Source organism: Podarcis gaigeae, assembly GCF_964106915.1.
Source record: "Podarcis gaigeae genome assembly, chromosome: 8".
Classification (NCBI taxonomy): domain Eukaryota; kingdom Metazoa; phylum Chordata; class Lepidosauria; order Squamata; family Lacertidae; genus Podarcis; species Podarcis gaigeae.
The window spans coordinates 11,024,705-11,047,651 of record NC_139684.1 but is presented as its reverse complement, the minus strand read 5'-3'; the positions used below and the strand labels follow the sequence as shown (position 1 = coordinate 11,047,651).

Below are 22,947 nucleotides of genomic sequence, written 5' to 3'. Positions count from 1 at the left end.
TTGAATAGGTAGTATATCTTGGAAGGGTGTTCACACAATAAAATGTGTAAACAGGCTCCCATCCAGTGTCAGAAGGAGGTGAATTAGCACAAGACAAATTTTAGATTGTAAACTTGCTGGGGGCTGGGACCTTACTCTCCCTTGAAATTTGGAAAACGCCATGTGTGTTGAGGGCAGGAGGTCACGTATTTGCACATGCATATTTGTTGTTGTTGTTGTTGTTTAGTCGTTTAGTCGTGTCCGACTCTTCGTGACCCCATGGACCAGAGAACGCCAGGCACCTCTATCCTCCACTGCCTCCCGCAGTTTGGTCAAACTCATGCTGGTAACCTCGAAAACACTATCCAACCATCTCGTCCTCTGTCGCCCCCTTCTCCTTGTGCCCTCCATCTTTGCCAACATCAGGGTCTTCTCCAGGGAGTCTTCTCTTCTCATGAGGTGGCCAAAGTACTGGAGCCTCAGCTTCACAATGTGTCCTTCCAGTGAGCACTCAGGGTTGATTTCCTTCAGTATGGAGAGGTTTGATCTTCTTGCAGTCCTTGGGACTCTCAAGAGTCTCCTCCAGCACCATAATTCAAAAGCATCCATTCTTCGGCGATCAGCCTTCTTTATGGTCCAGCTCTCACTTTCATACATCACTACTGGGAAAACCATAGCTTTAACTATACGAACCTTTGTTGGCAAGGTGATGTCTCTACTTCTCAAGATGCTGTCTAGGCCTGTCATTGCCCTTCTCCCAAGAAGCAGGCGTCTTTTAATTTTGTGGCTGCTGTCACCATCTGCAGTGATCACTGAGCCCAAGAAAGTAAAATCTCTCTCTACCTCCATTTCTTCCCCTTCTATTTGCCAGGAGGTGATGGGACCAGTGGCCATGATCTTTGTTTTTTTGATGTTGAGCTTCAGACCATATTTTGCGCTCTCCTCTTTCACCCTCATTAAAAGGTTCTTTAATTCCTCCTCATTTTCTGCCATCAAGGTTGTGTCATCTGCATATCTAAGGTTGTTGATATTTCTTCCGGCAATCTTAATTCCGGCTAGGGATTCATCCAGCCCAGCCTTTGAATTTACACACACATAATTTTGTTAGCGGAAGGAGAAAAGAAGTGTTTGCATCACTGAGCTGAAGGTTGAAGAAAGTTTTTACCAGAGATGGGGGTGCTGGCATGAGGGTATTGGGTTCTTTATTTATTTTGGTATTTAGAACCTACCTTTCTCTGGTCAGTTCCTACCCCGTGCAGCTTGCAAAAATATATCTCTCAAGAGCTTTAAAAACTATCTTAACAATAACACAAGGCTGCATGGTGGAGGAGATCTGGGTTCAAAGCTGCGTTCAACTGCAAAGCTGCGCTGGTGGACCTTGTTGTTGGCTTCCTCTCTGGGTGGTCGCGGGACTAAAAAGGAGCAGGATGCCCTCACACAAAGCCTGGCCTACCTGATAGGTTTGTTGTGAGGAGAATAGCAGGGAGTGCCCTTCTGCCTCTTGGCTTAGTCTACTTCGCAGGGTTTCATGAGAAAAACAAGGGGGCAAACAAAAAATAGGAGGGGAGAATAGGAGGGGAAGGGAACAATCACTAAAAAAAAACCCAATTAAACATTCATACAGTTAAAGCAATGGAACCCAAAGTCCTTCACCTATGGGAGGAAGGAAAACTAGATAGATAGATAGATAGATAGATAGATAGATAGATAGATAGATATACACACCAAAAAAAACCCCACAAAGATTTTATTTATAATATTACTGTATGGACTCAGCTATACATCTGCAAATACAGCATTCCAAGTGCATTATACAAATGTGACACTAGATGGCGGTGGTGAGCTCATGGCAGATTCAACATAGTTTTCAAAACGTGTCTTTCTTTTTTTAAAGCATTTTCACAGCGGTTTTTTGTGTGTGTGTGTGTGTGTGTGTGTGTGTGTGTGTGTGTGTCTAGATTCCACCACGGACTGGTAGAATTGTAGAGTGGGAAGGGGGCCCCTGAAGAGCCCTCACGCTTCTCCCTCTCCTCCTAGGCACACTATATACGCTTTCCCTGTTCCCCCTCAGACCCGGCGAACTACATTTCCCGGTGTCCTTTGCGCGGGCCGAGAGCGGCCTGGCCGGGGACGGACTGCAGCAGCCGCCGGGAGGCAGAGGCGGCGGCAGCGGTCTCGGTGGCTGCCACTTCTTCTCCCGCCTTGCCGGGCCGAGCCTCTTCTCCTCGCTTCCCTTTCCTCACAGGCCGCAGGAGGCCCGAGGCGAGAGGGGCCGGTCCGGCGCTCTCCCTGGGCGCCTCCCCGCTTGTCACGAGGCGGCTCCACCCCGCGGCGGCGGCGGCCCTCCCCCTCCTCCTCTTCCCCGGCCGGTCCCGCTCCTCGGTTCCGCGCAGGATCCTTCCCGTGGGCCCTCTTCGTCCTCCTCTTCCCCGCCCCCGAAGTGCCCCCGCTGTGGGGCGGGCCTTGAGGGTTGGGGGAGGACCTTCCTCTCCGTGGCCCCCGGGGGACCCTCAGGACGGAGGGAGCGAGGGGTCCGCAGCGCCGTGGGGGCGGACGTCCTCGCCGTCGGGGCGGCCGGGGTCTCCGCCAGAGGAGCGCGTCGGCGCCGGCCATGGAGCCCCCCGGGCAGGTCAAGGACCGCATCCTGGAGAACATCTCCCTCTCCGTCAAGAAGGTCAGCGGGGTTGGGAGGGTTTTTTTTTTTTAATTGGGGTGTTGTTTGGGGGGGGGGGAGACCCACAGACCCGCCACAAGGGTGCCCTTCCCAGCCCCACAACAGACACACACAGCCAGCCACCCCCATCCCGGCATATTTCTCTTCCTTTCACCCCCCTACTCCCAATTCTTATTCGTTGTTATTACTATTACATGTCACTCGTTATTCTTGTTCGCTGTTGTTGCTGTTATTCACAATCATTATGATTTGTTATTAAGATCTGTCAGTTTTCTTGTCCTTTTGCTACCATCATCGGCGTTCTTAAATTTATTACCTTTTCTGTGAACTGCCCTGAGACCTCCAGGTATAGGGCGATATATAAATTCTATTATTATTATTATTATTATTACTACTATTATTCCCCCCCCCCTTTGACAGGCAGACTCCAGGGTTACAGCCTTCGCTTCACTTTCAAAATTAAAAGCAGTTAAACCAAGAGCAGGGTAGGTCACAGGAATCTGAGTCACTTAAGAACTGCTTCATGGGCTCCTTTCGGGGAGGAAGGGCAGGTTATGGATTTAATGCAATATAAATAAAATCGAGATGTGCTATCCGGTATGAATTACACTCAGAGCTGGACCCGCTGAAGTTGATAGGCGTGGTGGATTTTTGGCCCATTGGTTTCAGTGGGTCTTCTCAGAGGAGGACGCAACCCATTGTTGACGTACCGCAACAATAGTGTTGCTAGTAACGTCGTTTCATCATTGTCACATGTTGTTGATGTGATTAGCCACAGCAGCATAGTATTACTTATAATACTATTAAATCAGCCTTTTTTAGTTCATTGCAGATTACTCAGTCCTTTCCCTGCTATAAGCAGCCTATGCTGGGGGATTGTTGTGGGCGTGGAGGAAGAAAGTCAGGGGCAGGGAAGCTGCCATAGAATACAATACGGGATTCTCCTGCTGGTGTGGCTTCTTCTGAACATTACACACCCAGGAGCACCCTATCAGGGCCCACCCCATGGTAATGATAACTGCTCAGGCTGTGCTTTCTGACCATTTCATCAAAGCTGTCACCTCTGTTTTAGCACCATATGACATCACTTAACCAGCATCCCTGGTTGTGACTGTACATCTCTTTTCCCGCATGGTCTCCCTTCGCGCCCACAGCCCAGCTACTTTCCTCTCTTGCTTCCTTATCCTAGCTGGACTGTAATAAGCCTGGGTATGCAGTCTCAGCAACAAGCAAGTTGCAGCGCGTGTTGAATTTTCAGTGGGCCAAAGGGCTGCTTTCTTCAGCAATGGATGTTTTTAGAAAAGCCTCTGTTCCCATTTTACTGACAACAAACCGAGGCTGAAGGGAAGGGCTGCAGCTCAGCGGTGGAGCACCTGCTTTCTGTGCAGAAAGTCCATGGCATCTCCAGGTGGGAACATCCCCTGCTCAAAACCCTAGGCAGTCAGTGTGGGTCATCCTGAGCCAGGTGACCAAGGGTCTACCATCCTAAGAACGTAAGGCCAATTGTCCTTGCTGTGGCCAACCAGATTCCTTTGGAAAGTCTGCAAGATGATGGACCTGAGTTCAACAGCATCCTCCCCCTGCTGTGCTTCTCAGCAGCTGCTATTCTGACTGTTTGGCATGCAGCTGTGAATGATAGGTATTTGAGTCCAGCAACATCTGCAGGGTACCCTGATGGCTCCCCACCATGACAGGCCTTTCCCCAGCAGGAAAGCCTCAGTGATTTGTGGAGCTTATCTCTCCCAACCTCTTAAACAAGCAGATGCCTTCGATGGGAGGCACTTTGCTCTCTGCTGGTCCTTTGCTGCTTGAAGAAACAGCCCATTGATTGGCAGGAAGGAGAGCCAGCAGTGTGTTGTTCTCATAATTCCATTAATTGTGTTTCCCAGCACTGCATCATCCAATTTACCAGTCATTCTTTCTTCTCCTTGGCCTTTTGTAACCTTTTCCCTGCCCCAGACTTTCATCCCCCAAGCCCATAATAACCCACTTATCCAAATGCACAGGCCATTCTGTGCAATATCTGCAGCCAGACATAATATGAAGGGGAAGTGCCTTTGGATAATATATTCAGTTTGCAGAACTAGGATTTTATACTATCTAGATCTAGCTATCCTTTGCCATGACTTTGCTTGGTTGTAGGGAACTAGAGTGAAGTCTGTCCTCTTTGTTACCAAACTGTGCCTTTTATATTCACTGCTGAAATCCTTTTTTTTTTTTTTTTTAAGGCTTCATCCTTTTACTAGATCTGGCCTTTGGATTTCTTTATACCCTATAGTGCTCATCCTTAGCCTTAATCCTAACTAGGGCTGGCAATATATCATCCAAAACTGGATTGAAGCCAATATTGTGATACCGGTTTCATAATTTTTGACTTGGTAATATGTTGTGAATCATGATGTGTGTGTGTGTGTGTGCTATGCAGAAATCATGATGCAGGAAAAACTGTGAAGCCAGCCAATGCCTCTACATAGTGCCATTCCTATTTCAGACACTGTGATATATCGGTATATTGCAACGTTTAGCTGGTGACATATCACAATGTTGAAAACCAGATATCGCCCATCCGTAATCCTAAACTGGAGACTCTTACAGTGGTTTACAAAACAGTAACAAAAAGTAAATCACTCTTTGTGATAAACGTATATATGTGTAGTCAAACAGCAATATTCAAAGCAGAGATACACCTGTACAATGCAAATATGTTAAATGTTCAGATAACTGTGTGTGTGCATTCATAAGGCTACTATTGCCCTGACATCTGTCATTCCAGGATGTTGCAGATATTATGCACTGCTTCTTTGCTCAACTTTAGTCCTTTCCACATCCAGGAACAATATGTTCATTTTGGCGTCATCAAGATGTCTCAGATTCTATTAAGAACCGGTCCAATGCAGGCAGGACAGTGGGGTTTCTTCTGAAAGTACATAATGAACACCTTAGCCATTGTTGGTAGGTTAGTCACTGTTTCTACACGGTCCTCTTTGATAGCTCCAGTTAGATAGCGTAACATGCAACATAAAGTAATCACAACTTAAAACCGTTTAAAGCAATCAGCAGTGCACCCTAGATACCAGCAAGGAGATGTCTTCAGACTTGCTTTCATCTTCTCTTCCCCTCTCACTCGCTCAACTCCTCCACCCTCCATCAGCCCCTTGCTCCACATAACCGCTCCTGTCTTCCCCAGGCAAATCCATTTCCACTTGTCCCACAGCAGTTGCACAAATTGGCAGTATTTCATGGCTGGTTCTTCCCACTCAACACGAAATATTGCATAAACTCTAGTGCTGGGTTAGGGAATCTCCAGCCTGTGACCTACCAGACCTCCCCATTTGGCCCATGTGGTTGTTTTGGCCATGCCCACCTGCTTTCTCCCTGTGGCTGCAAAGCAGAGAAAATGCAAAAACCCTGTAAAATCCTTTCCAAAATTCTGAAGTAAGCAGGTAGAGATCCCAAAACTTTCATAAATTGCTGTCCGGTAGTTTTTTCCTCATAAAATTGGGTCTCCATGAGTTCGTACTGTAAGGTCGCATCACCCGGGGCTCATTTGTGAGGGAAGGGTGGAATATACATTTCATAAACTAGTTAATCAGATGATGGGCCTAGGTTTAATTTTATAAGATGCCCAAATGTTCCCTAACTCCACCCTGAGAGGAGAGCATTGCTGCAACTCCTTCATCTCTCTTGTTTGAAAGTGGGTGGCATAATGCAGTGGGTGCGTGAAGGAGTATTGCAAAATTCTTTGGCAAGAGTTGTGGTCTTTGCCATTGCATATGTGCTAACCTTTTGTGGGCTTTCCTAAAGCACCCTGGGGTGGTATCCAGGTAAGTCCTACTCGGCGTCAACCCATTAAAATCAATGACCCCAAGATAGTCGCACCCACTAATTTCAGTGGGCCTACTCTGAGGAGGACTAACGTGGAACGCAACTCCTGGAAACTGTCGTTTCAGCAAGAAACACAATCCCCTGGGGAGGGGGCTGCAGCAGCTCATCTCAGCCCTAGGAATTTCCAATGAAGAGTGGTATTAAAGGCTTGATTTCTTTCTTTGAGGTGAAGGGAAACAGCTGCATATCAGGTAAATCCATTAATGAAGTTCAGCCAAAGGGTCCTGAGCTTCAGTGGCAGGAACACGGTCTTCTATGTTTAACAACTACTGGGCTGCTTTATAAAACAAGAGTTTCCCACTGGTGTCAGACTGTGTAGCCTGTGCGTTGTGTGCTGTGTCAGGCACCCACTAGCAGGTACATGGAAGATCTGTGATGCAGAGGAGTAGGAGAAAGGTGCTGAGAGTGGCCCCTTGTAGGAGCAGAGCAGCTGTTGGCTGTGTTGGTTGCTGGGCACAGGAGGAGGGAGGCCAAGGCTGGGAGTTGGAAGAGGGAGCTGTTGTCCTTCCTTGTCTCCTGCAGCCTGTGGCCAGTCAGTCATGGCGTGTGGCCAGGGAAGGGGCAAACGTTGGCATCCAGGCAGCGAAAGTGAGGAGGGCTGCTGTGTGATCAGCTCTGAGCTCTGACAGGGCCCCCAGGTACTGGCTGTAGAGCAGGACCCAAATGGCCACCGAAAGAACGAAATGGAGAAGAGCAACTTTCCAGCTCCCGCGTTACCATCAGCAGAGTTTCCTCCAGCTGTTGCCGTGAGCAGAGAATGCTGTCAAAAGCACATTCCCTCCTTCCTCTCTCGAGAAGTTTCACATCAGTACAAGGGCCAGTTTGCAGAAGTTGGCTTAAGTGGGGAGTCCCTTTCCTCTAGGGGGGTTTCAGTGAGCAAGCCACAGTCCTCCTCCTCTCTGCAGGGCCCTCTCTTAGTGTGCTTTCCAGGATTTTGCCGCATGGCAGGGGATCTATGGCCTCCCTGCAACCCCCCACTCCGTCCTTTGTGAAGTGGTTGTTCCGTCCTCGAAGGAGCAGTCATATGCTTTGCGTCAGTCTCAGCCTGCTCAGCTCATGAGCTGCACCAGCCGCTACCTTTCTGGACTTGTTCCAGTCTTTGGAATCTGCCCAGCGCTGGCAGCCGAGCGCTGGCAGCCGAGCGCTGAACAAACTGGCTCAGAGTTGCCATGAAAGGGTCTCTGGTGGGCATCACCCCCATCCCATGTGGCCCCCTGTGCCCACAGAGGAGGAGCATGGCAAGCTGAGTTATGTAGTGTTGATTAATTGATCCATCTAGTTCAGTGTCACCTGCTCTGACTGGCAGCAGCTCTCCAGGGTATCCGGCAGAGAGAGGCATTTTGCTCCTATCTGGGGTCTTCTGCATGCAAAGCATGAGATACCAGCCCTCTGCCCTGGTGACGTATGGACGTTGCAGAGACACTGCTTCCCTTCTGGTCTGAGCAGTTGTGGATCCCCAGTTAGGGACTAGGTGTTCATGAAAAGTATTCCACAGAGCAATAGGCCCCTCAGCACTCCATACGGCAGGGGAGGCTGGGACTGACCCTCTTGTCATGGGGTTATTTTCCATCAGCTCTGAATGGTCAGCCGGGTTCAAGCCGAACATCTCAGCCAGGCGTCTGTTTACGGTGCTCTCTCTGTTTGTGTGTCCTGCCTGTGAATGCGCTTGGGCAATCACATGGGTGTCTCTTAAACATGGACACCGTTTGTTTTGCTTGTCAAAGGGTTTATAAATAGCTCTGTGACTCACCAGACCAGCATTCCCACAGGAGGAAATTTTGCCCTGTCACCTTATGGGTCAGCTTTGCTTGGTGGCATCAGCTGGAGCAGAACCTGATCAGTCAAGTACTGCTTGGCAGGATATCCAGTTGACACATGAATCGACACCCTGATCAGGGAGGGAGGTTCAGCTTTCTGCCTTTCCTGCTGGTCGGGATTTTTCAGCCCCCCCGGAGCAGGTGTTTTTACCAGAACATGCAGTTTTTACCCCATTGGGTGCAGTGTGAGAAAGTCATATATATAAACTAGGTGCCGAATGGCTCCTTAAACCAAAGTCAGTCACCAACACAGGATGTTTAGTTGCCATTTTTGGGCCAGGAGGCTCTGAAGTCTTATTTTTCAAATGATGGACTGACTGTGATTAATTCTGGCTAGTTCAGATGGCAACCATGAACTAGGTATAGAACGCTGAGAACTGAAAGAAGAAAAGTCCATTGATCCAGGGACAGTCCACATATTTTGGCCTGTTCCAACCTCTTTTTTTTAATGGTTACACAGACCATTCGTAACATAAGAATATTCTTCACAACTGTGAGCAGGGCAGTGGGGTGGAGGAAGTGAAGACAAGCAACAACAATTAACTATATCATTGTTCACTGCTCCTTTTCCAGAAAAAAGCATTTTGGCTCCTAAAATTCATTCTTATTGTGCAGATAGAATGTAACTGATTGAATTCTACAGGTTGGGGTATTAGTGTGTGGAAACGGTCCAGATCCAATGATTCCCAGGCATGCATCTCCAGATGGTGGAGAAGTCAGGCACCATCCTGGTGCCCAGGTATCTTCGCTTGACGCAAGTGACCTATAGCCAGATGCAAAATGACTAGTTTCGAACACCGCTTGGGTGCTGTTCTGCATCCACACCAAGGGTGTGATAGTGTGGTACAGTGGGTATTGCTGTACTGGGGCCAGGCCTAGAGCCAGTAGTGCGGTCGGACTCTGAGATTTCCTTTATGGTTGGGAAAGAAAGGGTTGTATCCAATTAACATTTATTCAGAGTAGATCCATTGGAATTAATAACTATGATTAACTTCAGTCCTTTAGTTTCAGTGGCTCCCCAAGGTTTCAAGCAGGGGAGATGCTGCCAGGGCCTGGGACTTTTGGCATGCTTAGCAGATGTTCTGCCGCTGAGCCCCCTTCCCTGTGTGTCGTCCGTGTTGCTTCCCTTGCACTTGCCACCATTAGCCCCTAGGGGGCAGAGCTCCAAGAGGCAGCCAGGCCCCACCCCCTCCAAGCCAGGAGCAGCTCTTCCTTGCGTCCCCCTCCCCTCCTTGCAGTCTATGCTGGAGAGCTTCTGTGCAGGTACACTTTGGGACACACCCCTTGAGTGAGCAATTGCAAAATGGGCGACGGGAGCTATGGGGTGTTGCCTCTCCTGCCCCAGGCTCTCCCTGCGATCCGATCAGCTCGTCGCAGGAGCCTCATTCAGCTGAGGCAGCGCATTGCTTGGGTGTCCCTCCCAAAACTGGCGAGGCTGGGAACCCTGGCTTAGGGAGAAAATGTCCCTCCCACCTTGCTCTGTGCGTCTGATTGGCCGGGAGAACTGTCTGTGTACACAACTGTATCCTAGCAGGCATACAGAGGTGGTCTGATGGAAGGTACCCACAATAAATATCTCCCTGGGCCCCCCCCCACCCCCGCTTGCTGCACTGTTGGACCCCTCTTGTCACCTGCAGGAAATAGCTCACGGCCAGAGCGCCTGCCTTGCAAACAGAAGGCCCCAGGTTCAGTCCCCGTCAGCAGAGCCAGTGTGGTGTAGTGGTTAAGAGCAGTGGACTCGTAATCTAGTGAACCGGGTTCGCATCTCCGCTCCTGCACATGCAGCTGCTGGGTGACCTTGGGCTAGTCACACATCTCTGAAGTCTCTCAGCCCCACTCGCCTCACAGAGTGTTCGTTGTGGGGGAGGAAGGGAAAGGAGAATGTTAGCCGCTTTGAGACTCCTTTGGGTAGTGATAAAGTGGGATATCAAATCCAAACTATTCTTCTTCTTCTTCTTCTTCTTCTTCTTCTTCTTCTTCTTCTTCTTCTTCTTCTTCTTCTGCATCTTCAGGCAGGGCTAGGAAAAGCCTTTTGAGCCCTTGAGAGGCGTCTGAGCTCCTAGGTGCTTGCCCCCTGGACCCCTCTGGGGTGTCGCGATTCCTGCATTGCTACCTTCCGGCTCTACCGTTCTGTAATTCTACAAGGCAGAATGCTCTCCCCCAAAACTCATTCACTGACGTGTTTTTTCTCTTTCTCTCACCCTTAGCTGCAAAGCTACTTCGCCGCCTGCGAGGATGAAACCCCGGCCATCAGGAACCACGACAAGGTCCTGCAGAGGCTCTGCGAGCACCTTGACCATGCGCTGCTGTATGGGTAAGGCAGCCAGGCCTTCCTAACCACTTTCCAGTTCGGTGCTGAAAATATTCCCAACCCCCAGTGCCACTCCTCTCTTTGAAAATGTTGCAAAGGCGAAGGAACACCTGGTGAATTAAGAACCCGGCTTGTTTGAGTGGCACTTGGGAAGGGCTCTTACCGTCCCCCCCCCTTCCTTGTTCGGCCCACTTTACGAGAGAACTGGTGAGCGTTTTCTCTTAAAGCAACAGGCTAGGCGTAAAAGCCCTGCCAGCTTCAGGCAGGAAAAACTGCCAGGCAGAAGTTAAAGTCGCCAATATCTCAGTGCGCTTTTACAGATCTAAGGTGCAACTTCACTCGCAGTACGACGTACGGTTCTCATCACCACCCCTCAGACAGGATCTGAAAACAAAAACCCAAATGACCGATGGAGCAGCTCCCCTGTGAAGAGAGGTCGCTATGTTTGGGACTTGCTAGTGTAAGGAGGGAGAAAGGTGGAGAGATGGGATAGAGGCGTGGAGAAAGTGGGCAAGGGGAAGCTTTTCAGAAGGTGAGAGATTCAGGGCAAGCAGGAAGCAGCAGCAGCAGCTTATGAGTTCTCACAGAGCTGAGCTGTGGAACTTGCTGCTCCAGAGGTGGTGATGGACCCCCACCTTGGGCAGAAATTCACCGAGGGGAATTGCTAGCTACGGCAGCCACAGTCTTCCTCCAGTATCAGAGATGGCAGGCCATCTGAATGCCAACTGGTGGGGAACAGCCATGGGGCCGTTGTGCTCACGCACTGCCTGTGAGCCTCCTGGAGACACCAGATTGGCTGCTGCGGGGCAGAACACTTGTCTTGATAGGCTTTTGGCCTGATCCAGCAGCTAAGCTCCTCTGGTGTTCTTATAAGGTGAGAGGTGGTACCTGGAGTCCATTCATGAGCAAGTTGAGTTAGATATTTTGGGTCTGGGCTGGATCTCTCCTGAACTTTTTTTCTGGGGCTGCGGAGGCAATGAAAGGAATTCCATGTGTCTTCCAGGCTGTGTGGCTGGTCCCCCTTACAATTCGGGAAAAGTGACCTGTTTTGCCTTTAGAGTGCCCATTTTAAAGAGAAAAGTTTGCTGGGGTGATGAGTTAAATTCTTCAGGGGAGCAAACTCTTGTCTGACAGAATGCCTGGTTTCAATAATTATTGTAACTGTGTGATGTATTTTATTCCGCTTTGTGTATTATTATTATTTTGTAATGGCTCCAGCTACACAGATAAATAATATTCATATTGCAGGCTGGGCTGTTAAACAGCTCTGAGGCCGAGGCCTTGACACAGTGGCTGTCCTACGTCACCCTGTTTTTACTCCTCCGTTTCCACAGGCTGCAAGATCTCCCTTCGGGCTACTGGGTCCTGGTGGTTCATTTCACTCGCCGAGAAGCCATTGAGCAGATCGAGGTCCTGGAGCATGTGGCCACCAACTTGGGGCGCAGTAAGTGTGGGCCAGAGCCTGGCAACCGCCTTCCCGGGATGTAATGTGGCATAGTGTTTGTGTTACCTGTTTTCTGGTTCGACTTAAACCCAACCTGTGCCCTGGAATCTGAAGACAAACCTCTCCTTTGCATCCTGGCTCCTGCCAGGACTAGAGCACTCAGGATGCAGTAGAGAAACTAAGGAACTCTGTCCTTCAGGGGGTCCCTTTGGCCCCTCTCTGCCTGCCTTCCACCACTCAGATAAGACACTTTTATTTAAGCTAACTTTTAATTTGCCCAGTTAGGAATTGTCCTAGTCCTACTCAGAGGAGACGCATTTAAATTAAAAAACCTAAAGTAGTTATGTTCCTTAACTTTGACAGGTCTACCCCCGAGTAGGGCTAGCATTGGCTACAATTCTGGATTTTAAATGGCTCTACTCCAGTTATTTTAGCTGTTAACTCTTTTCCTGTGGTCTTTTATTATTATTTTTAATGCTGTATTGCTGTTGTTTCGGGGGTTTTTTAAATCTGCCCTGAGCACTGCCGTTGTTGCTTTCTTTACTGTAGAACGAGAGAATATAAACACTTTGAAATGAATGAAACACATATCCTGTTCTAAGCTGTTGCTCCCTTTGGGCTCCTAGCCAAAGGACTGATCCGGTCTTCCAGCTGCCAGGCCATTGGCTGGTTCCACAGTCCTCCTCCTCACAGGGGTCCCCCATCCAGGCACTCCCCAGGCCTACCGTAACCATGTTGTGTTGACTCTGAAATACGTTGGGACAGGGAGGGGAATTTGTGTTCCCTAGACCCCTCTCTGCTGACACAAGGACATGCAAGCTTCTGAGCTGCACTGAGATCTTCGCCAGGCTGCCAGCTTTGTACAGAACCAGGTTCCTTAACAGGGGCAAGGATGCTCTGATCCCATAGTGTTTTGCTGGTTAAAGCAGGGGCTGATTTAAGGCTGGCACCTTTTTCAAAAGGGCTTAATCCTGGGACATTTGATGGGCTTGGCCTTGTGTAATACAGAAAAAGCTGTCTTGTCCTGCAACCTGAGGTTAAGGAGCAGGGCATGGCCAGGCCCAGAGTGCATGGCTTCCCAGCACCTCTTGGCAGCAGCTGAGCATTGTCTCATGATGACATCTCGGAGGCATTACCCAAAGCCTGTGCATTGCTCTTGACATTTAACCATGGCGGGTGGGAGGTTGCCTACTCCTCATGCAGTGCCCGTAAAGCCCTCTCCTTTTTCGCCCCCCTCCCTCTTGCAGGCCGAGCATGGCTGTACCTGGCCCTCAATGAGAACTCCCTGGAAAGCTACCTGCGCCTTTTCCAGGAGAACCTGAGTCTGCTGCACAAGTACTACGTCAAGTGAGTCTGGCACTGGCATGGAGAAGGCACAGCTGCACTTCCCCCCACCCTTAATGTTCAAACAGTGTATGGGAAGTGCAAACTGTTGAGTCGGCATGTTTTAAAATACATACAACTATTCCAGTTCACTGGTTTCTTAAGTTAATCGTCTTGTTGAATGCACCATAGAAAACACACAAAGTTTACATTATTGGGTGTCTCCACCTAATTGAATATTGCAGTTCAACAGTCTTTGGGTTATTGGGAAAAGGTTTAAACGGTACATATCGCTAGCATGGGTGACTTACTTTCATTTTCTAAATGAAATTCAAATAAACACACTAATTCAGATTCCATTTGGCTGAGGGTGCCAGAAGACTTCTCTTCTCTTTTCTTTTTTTAAATAAAAACTTAATGATTTTATTTAAACAAGACCCGCAAAAGGAAAATGTTTACAACAGTGTAACACAGTTCAGTTCAGAATACCAGACAAAGAAAACTGATTCAAAATTTTCTGGAAAACCAACATATTTTTCTTCAATGATGTTGCAAGGAGTCCGAACTGACAGATCTGCTTATGTGACTTGGAATATTAAATGGAAGCCTCTTCAATCTTTCCTTCCTTGCTGAACTTGCAGAATTTGTCTTTTTGGATTGCAGAAGGAAGGGAAGAGGGAAGAGGTTGGGCTTTGTTTTTACCTGGGTGGGCCACGAAACCTCTGGGTTCTTGGATGACCAGCTTCAACTTCTCTCTCCCACAGGAACGCTCTTGTCTGCAGCCACCATCATTTGACCCTCTTCCTCACGCTGGTCTCTGGTTTGGAGTTCATCCGCTTTGATTTGGACCTGGTGAGCAAATCATCTCCTCTTGCTGGAGAGTAGCGGAGAGACACACACAGAGAAGCAGCAAAGAACAAACTCTTGATGCAAACCTGCCCGGTGTTTTTCAATCCCCCTGGCCCCCATTTGACTACCCCAGTCTTTGGCAGCACAACTTCCATCAGGCTTAGAATACACGCACGGAAATTTCCATTCCTCCTTTTGAGTTGCAGCATCTTGTTGGTGCCACGAGGAAAGCTTAATCCACCTCCTGCCCTACCCTTCAATTTCCTGCATCTACGGCCAAATAAAGATGCTGCATTGATTTTTTCCCCCATTTTGAAAGGCCCTTGCGTCTTCTGTATTACATTAGCAGCATTTAAGAAGTACTTTGCTAGACACTAGGACTAAGAGCCCTGTGTGGAAAGTGATTTACTGGGCTGGCAGGGGGGGGGGGGAGAGACTCAAGAGGGACCCCTTCATTACATTGGCTGTTCAAACCCCTTTTGCTACAGCCTTCTGATTTAGTCTGGACCAAAGAGGAGCAGCATTTCGCCTTCCTTTTATTCCTTAGGTGCCTTGAGGTGTGTCCTGAGTTTCAGTGGCGAGCCCTTTTCAATTAATTTGCCAACCAGGCGCATCAGTGTCAAGGAGCCTGCAAGCAGACCCTTTCCCCACAAAGATGCCTCTCCCAGGGCTCTGGGTACTGAGACTTCTCCCTAGTCAAGTTACCCCCTCTTGTTCTTCCTTAATAAGCAGCCCCTCTGAGCGCTGGTATGACTGTGGCTCCAGTTCTCTGCAGTGCTTGGAGGCAGCTGGCCACATGCAGGTGCCCTAAGAGAGGTGGTGCCTGGAAGGAGGATGGTGGCAGCAGTGAGCAGCCAGCTGTGCTGCCAGCAGGGGCTCCTTAGGGGAGGCAGGTCAGGAGGTGCATTTCTCCATTCCCTAGATGAACAGTAACCCCAGGTTTTTCCCTGGCCCTTCCAGGATGCCCCTTACCTGGACCTGGCGCCCTACATGCCAGATTACTACAAGCCTCAGTACCTGCTGGACTTCGAGGACCGCCTGCCCAGCTCAGTCCATGGCTCAGACAGCCTCTCCCTCAACTCCTTCAATTCCGTCACCTCCACCAACCTGGAATGGGATGACAGTGCCATTGCCCCCTCCAGCGAGGGTAAGTGGGGTTCAAGTGTTTGAACAGGGCCAGGCGATCGGTGCACAGTGCCTGAAGTCTGCAGGCAGAAATCCCTCCTTGCTCACAAAACATCAGTTTGGGGCGAAGGCACAGAGAGTTAATCCAGTTTGGGTATCTAGTAGTGGTGCTGTTTCTCTGCAGAGAGAAGGGGAGGGAGCGTGAGTGATTTTGCTAGTAGGGTATTCCATCCCTCTGTGCTGGAGACCCAGAGCGTGGGTGACATCTCCCTGTCTTTGTGGGCAAAACCCAGGGTGGGGGAGTTACCTGCAGCCAGGTCTCTCCATGGCCTAAAAGGCTTCCTCTTGGAGACACATGAATGGAGTACTTCTCTAAGACTGATATGTTTAATAAGGTATTTGAAAATGTCATGTTGCACGGTTTTCTCCCCACCTGATGCTGGTTAAGCCTCATCTGCCTGTGCTGTAGAATGACCTGGGTGCTAGACTGGACTGTACCACATCTGAGAGCCAGTCAGGGGAACCACTTTTTTAATGCCCTCTTGCATTCAAAAAACGAACAAGCAAGCAGGAACAGACCCAGAGGTATAGAAGGCAGGCACAACTAAGGAGTAGACCAAACTGGTAAACTCCCTGGTAAACTGCCATGTTTGTTGCTGGCGATGATGGCGTTTCCTTTCTGGAAGTTTTGTATTTGGGGGAGCATTTGGAAACTGGCACCTTCCCCCCCCCCATAGCCTGGAGTGGTATAATCCAGCCACAGTTCCCCACCTCTCTGCCCCATATGTACACCTGTGCTGCTGGGAAGAACCAGCATGATGTAGTGGACGGATTGTCAGACTAGGGCCTGGGAGAGCAGGGTTCGAATCTCTGCCTGGCCATGAAGCTCAGGGTCACTTCCTCTCAGCCCAACCTACCTCGCAGGGTTGTTGTTGCCATTAAATGAGGAGGAGGCAAACCATGTATACCATTCTAGAGCTCTTTGGAGAAAAAAGGTGGGATATAAATAATAAGAGCAATGAATTAGCACCCCGCCTCTGTCCCCCTTGATGCCCCCCTTGCACACACTACTGGCCATTTATTCCCCACCCCTTCCTTCAGCCTCCATTTCTAACCCTCCTTTTTTATCCCTCGTTTTGTAGATTATGATTTTGGAGATGTGTTCCCTGCAGTGCCGTCCATGCCCACCACAGCCTGGGAAGGTGCGACCAGCTCGCCCGCTTCTCCGTAGCCGTGCTCTCTCTGTGCCGCTTTTGTTTCCTTCGTCAGAGCTTGCTTGCATGCCCCGCCATGGGTCCCTAAAGCCGCTTGGCACCCCTAGGGGGAACCAACGGCTCAGAAGAGTGTGAGGTCCCTCCCTCCGCCGTTCCTTGTGGGGTAAACAAGGGCTTGGCACTGGGTGCTGCGGCACTCTGGGAAGCAAGGCTCTCCACCTCGCTGGCCCTTCCCCGCAGCCTTTGACCTCCCTCTCCCTCCCGGTGGGGCCAGTCCTGAGTGTCTTTAACATCCTTCCTCGTTCTGTGGCTTTGTCTCTGGCAGCATGAGATGCTGGGTGTCCTCCTCGTCTCCAGATTAACAAGCCTTCCAAACCCTCTTTTTCTGCACAGGCGTCGGTGATCACCTTCTCCCTTCTCCTGGGCCACTAACCGCTTTCTCTGTTCCAACAGTGCATGGGAAAGACCTGAAAGAAGCCATCACTTACTTGATTGCCACCAACCCTCCTTTCCCCACTGGCAGCCTCATTTTTTAAACGGGCCCATCTCTTTGCTCTGCTCTCCCTCTTTACGGGCTGCCGCCTCCTCCTCCTCACAGGGCTTTGCAGCAGAAGGAAACCAAGGACTCTCTATTGTTTTGTCTTGTTTGTAGGCGAGCTTCTAGTCCTTATGATTGGAAAGGGAGACAGGGAGGACAGGACAGCAGAAATTGCCAGTGGGAAGGTGCTCAGAACGTTGAGTTGAGGCTCCTCCTGCCCATTTTCCGTTCTCTTCCAAGAGCAATCTGCCTACCAACCCTGCGGTGTTCAGGGTTTGGGGCACTTGTTCATGGCTGATGTTGGGTTGCTTACAGAGCAGCTGAATGGGACTGCTCCTCTTGCCTTGCTTGGAGCCAAGTCCAATCCCAAGGCAGCTCAGCACTCGGGCATTTCTGCACCACAATGCTGTAGTTCTTTAAATAGCTGATCAAGCTTGAAAACCTGTGAGTTCTGTCCAAACAGGCGTTAAAGCATCAGGGGGTGCTGAATAAGACTTTTCACTGCCTTTGCCAGATTGTAATGCCATGATATAATAATAATAATAATAATAATAATAATAATAATAGTAGTAGTAGTAATTTATTTATACCCCGGCCATCTGGCTGAATTTCCTCAGCCACTCTGGACGGCTCCCAATCGAGTGTTAAAAACAGTACAGCATTAAATATTAAAAACTTCCCTAAACAGGGCTGCCGTCAGATGTCTTTTAAAGATAGGATAGCTGCTTATTTCCTTCACATCTGAAGGGAGGGTGTTCCACAGGGCGGGTGCCACCACCGAGAAGGCCCTCTGTCTGGTTCCCTGTAACCTCACTTCTCGCAGTGAGGGAACCACCAGAAGGGCCTCGGTGCTGGATCTCAGTGTCCGGGCTGAACGATGATAAATATCGCAATCTGTGATAAGTTTCCAAAACTAGTTTTAAACCAAAACCAATGAGCACTTGTGATGTAGACGAGTCCTCCTCTGATTCCTGGCTGCTTACTTTGAATGACCCTGAGTTGTCTCAGGAGGTCTGCAGGGGGCACCAAAAACCATCCCTTTGCCGGAGGGTCCTTCATGGGCCACTCTTTCCCCAGGCTTTGCTTCTGGCTTCAGGACCTTCTCGTAGGGAGGGGGGAGCTGAATCACACTTTGTTGCTTTTTCTTCTCCTCTTGCTCAGACGGAGACCTAACAGACACCCTCAGCTGCTCGCGCTCCACAGCCTCCGAGGTGAACAACTGCCGAGCGTCGGCCAAGAGCCCAACTCAGCAGCGCTACAACCCTTTCAACGAGAAGGCGGAGGTGTCCTCCGTTGAGACCACCCCAGTCCACTCTGCCTCCCAAGAGAAGGCAGACCTCACAACCACAGAGGGCACAGACCAATCGGAGAACTTCATGGAGCTGGAGGTCATAAGGTCAGCAGGGTGGGGGGGCAGAAAGTCCAGGGTTCCCTGGCCAGCTGGAATCCTATGAAACTGCTTATTATCATAATTATCATTATCTTTATCTTTTTTAAAAAATATTTTTATTGGTTTTTACAAAAACAAATTCAAAATAATAAAGAGAAAAAACTTGAGCCATATCCATATATGAGATTCTCTGAATCTCGTGACTTCCCCACCTCCCCTGCATGGATGCTTAAAATGGTTTTTCTAAAACTACATATCATTAGGTTCTCCAGTTTTCATTTCTCTAAATTGTCCATATTTTTCGTTTCTTTGCAAGTTATTTTTAAAGTCCAGCTAACATTTTTATTTGTTTACAATGGTCTCCTAAGTAAATAATAAATTTTCCCCATTCTTTTTTAAAGTCATTATCTTCTTGATTCCTGAGTCTCCCAATCAGTTTTGCCATTTCAGCATTTCAGTTTGGCTCGCCATTCTTCCTTGGTCGGAACTGTTGGTGCTTTCCATCTTTGGGCTAGCATTATCATTAGCATCATCATCATCATCCCAGGGCAGGCTACAGCAATTTAAAATTCAGTGGGTGGCGCTGTGGGTTAAACCACAGAGCCTAGGACTTGCCGATCAGAAGGTCGGCAGTTCGAATCCCCGCGACGGGGTGAGCTCCCGTTGCTTGGTCCCTGCTCCTGCCAACCTAGCAGTTCGAAACCACGTCAAAGTGCAAGTAGATAAATAGGTACCACTCCGGCGGAAGGTAAACGACGTTACGTGCGCTGCTCTGGTTCGCCAGAAGTGGCTGAGTCATGCTGGCCACATGATCTGGAAGCTGTACGCCGGCTCCCTCGGCCAGTAAAGCGAGATGAGCGCCACAACCCCAGTCAGCCACGACTAGACCTAATGGTCAGGGGTCCCTTTACCTTTACCGTATTAACAGTTGAAGCAAGTCAGAGGAAGAGAGTATATCCTAAAAAACCTCACTTCTTGAGGGGTCAAAGGTCGTAGTAAGGGAGTACCTCTTCAGCATTCCTGTTGAATTGGGCCATTCTTCCATCTAATTGAGTGTCCTCTACTCCTGACAGTCAGCAGGTTTGCAGTCAGAGATACCAGTGAGGTGGATAGGCTTCACTGCTATTGTCCCCTCCTTAAAACATACAGTATTATAATTTACCTGGATGAAAGAGGCAGCACCTTGCTCTATTTTACTCATGGCTGGGCTAACTGTGGCCCTCCAGATGTTGCTTGACTCCAACTCCCTCCAGACCCAGCATCGCCTGTGGTCAGGGAAAATGGAAGGAGCTGGAGTCCCACACCCAGAGTGCCACAGGTTCCACACCCCTGCCTTAAAGAGGAGGCAGAGTTGTGATGGAGGTAAGCAGGGGCAGGAGAGGCAAGTGACAGTCTAGTTTAGGTTTGGGGGAGCCATGGCCTTCCAGATGTTGCTGGACTTCAATTCCCATCAGCCCCAGCCAGCTGCTTCTATTCCTAATAAGCCTAGGGGGGTGTTCTTCGGTATGGGACCAAATATTCACGCTGGCTGCGTTTTCTGGAGGGCTGTCGCTGCCCCCCAATACCCCCGTTGCCTGACACTGCTCTTATGCCTCACGGTGCCTCTACTTCTCCATCTCTTATTTTATTTTATTTATGATTTTCAGGTTCATGCATTTCAATTTTACAGTCATTTTAACATTTCAAAACTTGACTTCCTTCCCCCCTTTCTGCGGTTCCTTAAATTTATTTTTAATATCTTCTGCATTTCCAAATTATCTTTACTCATTTATTCATCTACTTTAAAAAATAAACTCTTTTAAAACTGCAGATTACAAAAATCTTGCCAGTGTTCTTATCTGTTTACAATTTGTCTGTAAATATTCAATAAACCATTTCCGTTCTTTTATAAAAAGCTTGCTATCTTATTTTTCTTATTTTTTTCTGGTAAGTTTCGCCATTTCTGCATATTCCATAAGTTTTTGTATCCATTCTTCTTTTGCTGGGACTTCTGCTTCTTTCGAATTTTGGGCAAGTAACATTCTTGCTGCTATGGTAGCGTACATGAATAATTTTTGTATAGTTTGGGTAGTTCTGTCCCTATAATTCCCAAAAGGAAAGTTTCTGGGTGTTTTTTTACAAACATTATTTTAATAATCTTTTTCAATTCATTATATATCATTTCCCAGGAAGCTTCAAGACCACCACATGATAAAAAGAACCTTCTTTCTCCTTACATTTCCAACACTTATTTGATTTAGAGTTATACATTTTTGCCAATTTACTCGGTGTTAGATATCTATCATCTATCTATCATCTATCTATATCTATCTATCATCTATCTATCTATCTATCATCTATCTATCTATCTATCTATCATCTATCTATCTATCTATCATCTATCTATCATCTATCTATCTAATACTTCTCCATCTCTTTGTAGATTAGCTAAAAAGAAGAAGACAGGCAAGAAGAAAAAGGTCAAGACCGAAGAGGTCAGACAGGAGGACTCCAGCACCACTCCCAACTCTTCTGCGGCCCAGGCTGGAACTCAAGGGGCAGGCGAGGGGGACAAGTCGGGCACTGGAGCCAGGCGGCAGGAATCTGTCCTGGAGGCCAACCCAGATGTCAGCAGCGAGAGGAGCCCCGCCCTTCCCCAGCTGGGTCTGTGCATCCCCGAGATGAAGGACACCTCCATGGAGAGGATGGGGCAATCTCTGAGCAGGGTGATTGACTCCCTGGACGATGCCGGTGGGTGGAGCCGCTCCCTCGAGCCCCCGGACCAGTCCTTTCGGACCGTCTTGCCAGAGGAGGCCCCCTCGGAGGGGCCACTCTCTGGCAGCGTTAGCGAGGGGGTTTCGGCCCCCATGGATTTCTACCGCTTTACCGTCGAGAGTCCAAACGCTGCTTCGGCAGGTGGTGGCCGCCATGACGCTGCAGGGGATGGTCAACCGCCACATGTTCCTGGTGGCCCTCAAGCTGCTAGAGAAGAGGAGGAAGGAGGAGGAGGAGAGACGGCTGGGCCACGCATAGCAACGGACTTGCAGGAGCAGGAGGTGGTTGAGGCAGGCAGTGTGGAGGCCCTCGGTAAGCTAAAGGGAGACAGGGCCAGCCCCTCTCTGAGCAGCGCTGAAGACTCTGGCGTGGAAGAAGGCCAGGGGAGCCCTTCTGAGGCAGCTCACCCCTCTGAGTTCAGGTAAGTGGCTGCGCAGAGGGAACCAAATAAAGCTGCCCGCGACAGAGGGTGAAAGAAGGTGGGAGCCTTTCTGACCCAGGGCAGGGTAGGATGGGAAGGGGAAACAGTTATTCCCCTTATAAACAAGGTGTATGAGTTTCTCTACCTGACAAAAAGTGGTGTTGTGGTTAAGAGCGGTAGACTTGTAATCTGGTGAACCAGGTTCGCTTCCCCGCTCCTCCACATGCAGCTGCTGGGTGACCTTGGGCCAGTCACACTTCTCTGAAGTCTCTCAGCACCACTCACCTCACAGAGTGTTTGTTGTGGGGGAGGAAGGGAAAGGAGAATGTTAGCCGCTTGGAGACTCCTTTGGGTAGTGATAAAGCGGGATATCAAATCCCACCCCCCAAAAAGGTGGCTGGCTCCTTCTGCTGGGTCTCCTGACACAAGGAGAAAAGACCGGGGGGCGGGGGAAGGAATTCTCAGTCGTTTTTTATCTGTCTGGCAAATTGTCACTCCGGCCTGCTAACCTCACGGTGGAGCCGTTCATCCTGGAATCTCTTGTTGGCTGCATTCACTTGCTGATGACAAAGAATGCAGATGGCGTAGCTGACAAAACATTACGTTGTGCAGTCTTTGTGTTTTTAAAAACCCAGGCAGCTTCTCTGACTTGCCACAGCTGAGGTGCTGCGTTGGCCCAGGTGGGCTGGCAGAATTCATTTGAGGCTTCCAGCTACTGTGGTACCTCAGGTTACATTCGCTTCAGGTTACAGACTCCGCTAACCCAGAAATAGTACTTTGCTTCAGGATGAGAACAGAAATCATGCAGCAGCGGTGCAGTGGCAGCAGGAGGCCCCATTAGCTAAAGTGGTGCTTCAGATTAAGAACAGTTTCAGGTTAAGAACAGACCTCCAGAACGAATTAAGTTCTTAACCTGAGGTACCACTGTTACTGTGCCTTCGATTAGGAGCTTCCCCTGTGCGACATCCTCTCATTCCTTCCTGTTTAGTGACAAGAAACTGCCTTTGAACTGTTCCTCGGTTAAATCATCCCCTTTTCCCCACCCAGGCAAAACGTCTTTAATTTTACTGGCTTCCTCTCATTATTTACTTAGGGGTTTTTTGTTTATCATGAAATTGTATTATAGAATTACTAGGGGGTGGGGGAAGGAATGAGAAGAAAACAGTCTCCCCTTCTCCTCTGTGGGAACAAGAACTAAGCCAGGGGCAGTTGCATCAGTACTG

At 49.1% G+C, this 22,947-nt stretch overlaps 1 protein-coding gene across 1 annotated transcript in view; it reads left to right on the top strand.

Moving 5' to 3' along the window:
- Nucleotides 1-2,087: 2,087 nt before the first annotated feature.
- PLEKHM2 (pleckstrin homology and RUN domain containing M2) overlaps nucleotides 2,088-22,947 on the top strand; it is a 32,720-nt gene continuing 11,860 nt past the window's right edge. The window contains exons 1-9 of the mRNA XM_083752000.1: nucleotides 2,088-2,653; nucleotides 10,563-10,669; nucleotides 12,001-12,110; nucleotides 13,358-13,457; nucleotides 14,198-14,285; nucleotides 15,243-15,429; nucleotides 16,550-16,609; nucleotides 18,321-18,555; nucleotides 20,972-21,724. Coding sequence (XP_083608126.1) covers nucleotides 2,591-2,653; nucleotides 10,563-10,669; nucleotides 12,001-12,110; nucleotides 13,358-13,457; nucleotides 14,198-14,285; nucleotides 15,243-15,429; nucleotides 16,550-16,609; nucleotides 18,321-18,555; nucleotides 20,972-21,724 — 1,703 coding nt within the window. The 5' untranslated portion in view covers nucleotides 2,088-2,590. The remainder of the gene's footprint in view (nucleotides 2,654-10,562; nucleotides 10,670-12,000; nucleotides 12,111-13,357; nucleotides 13,458-14,197; nucleotides 14,286-15,242; nucleotides 15,430-16,549; nucleotides 16,610-18,320; nucleotides 18,556-20,971; nucleotides 21,725-22,947) is intronic.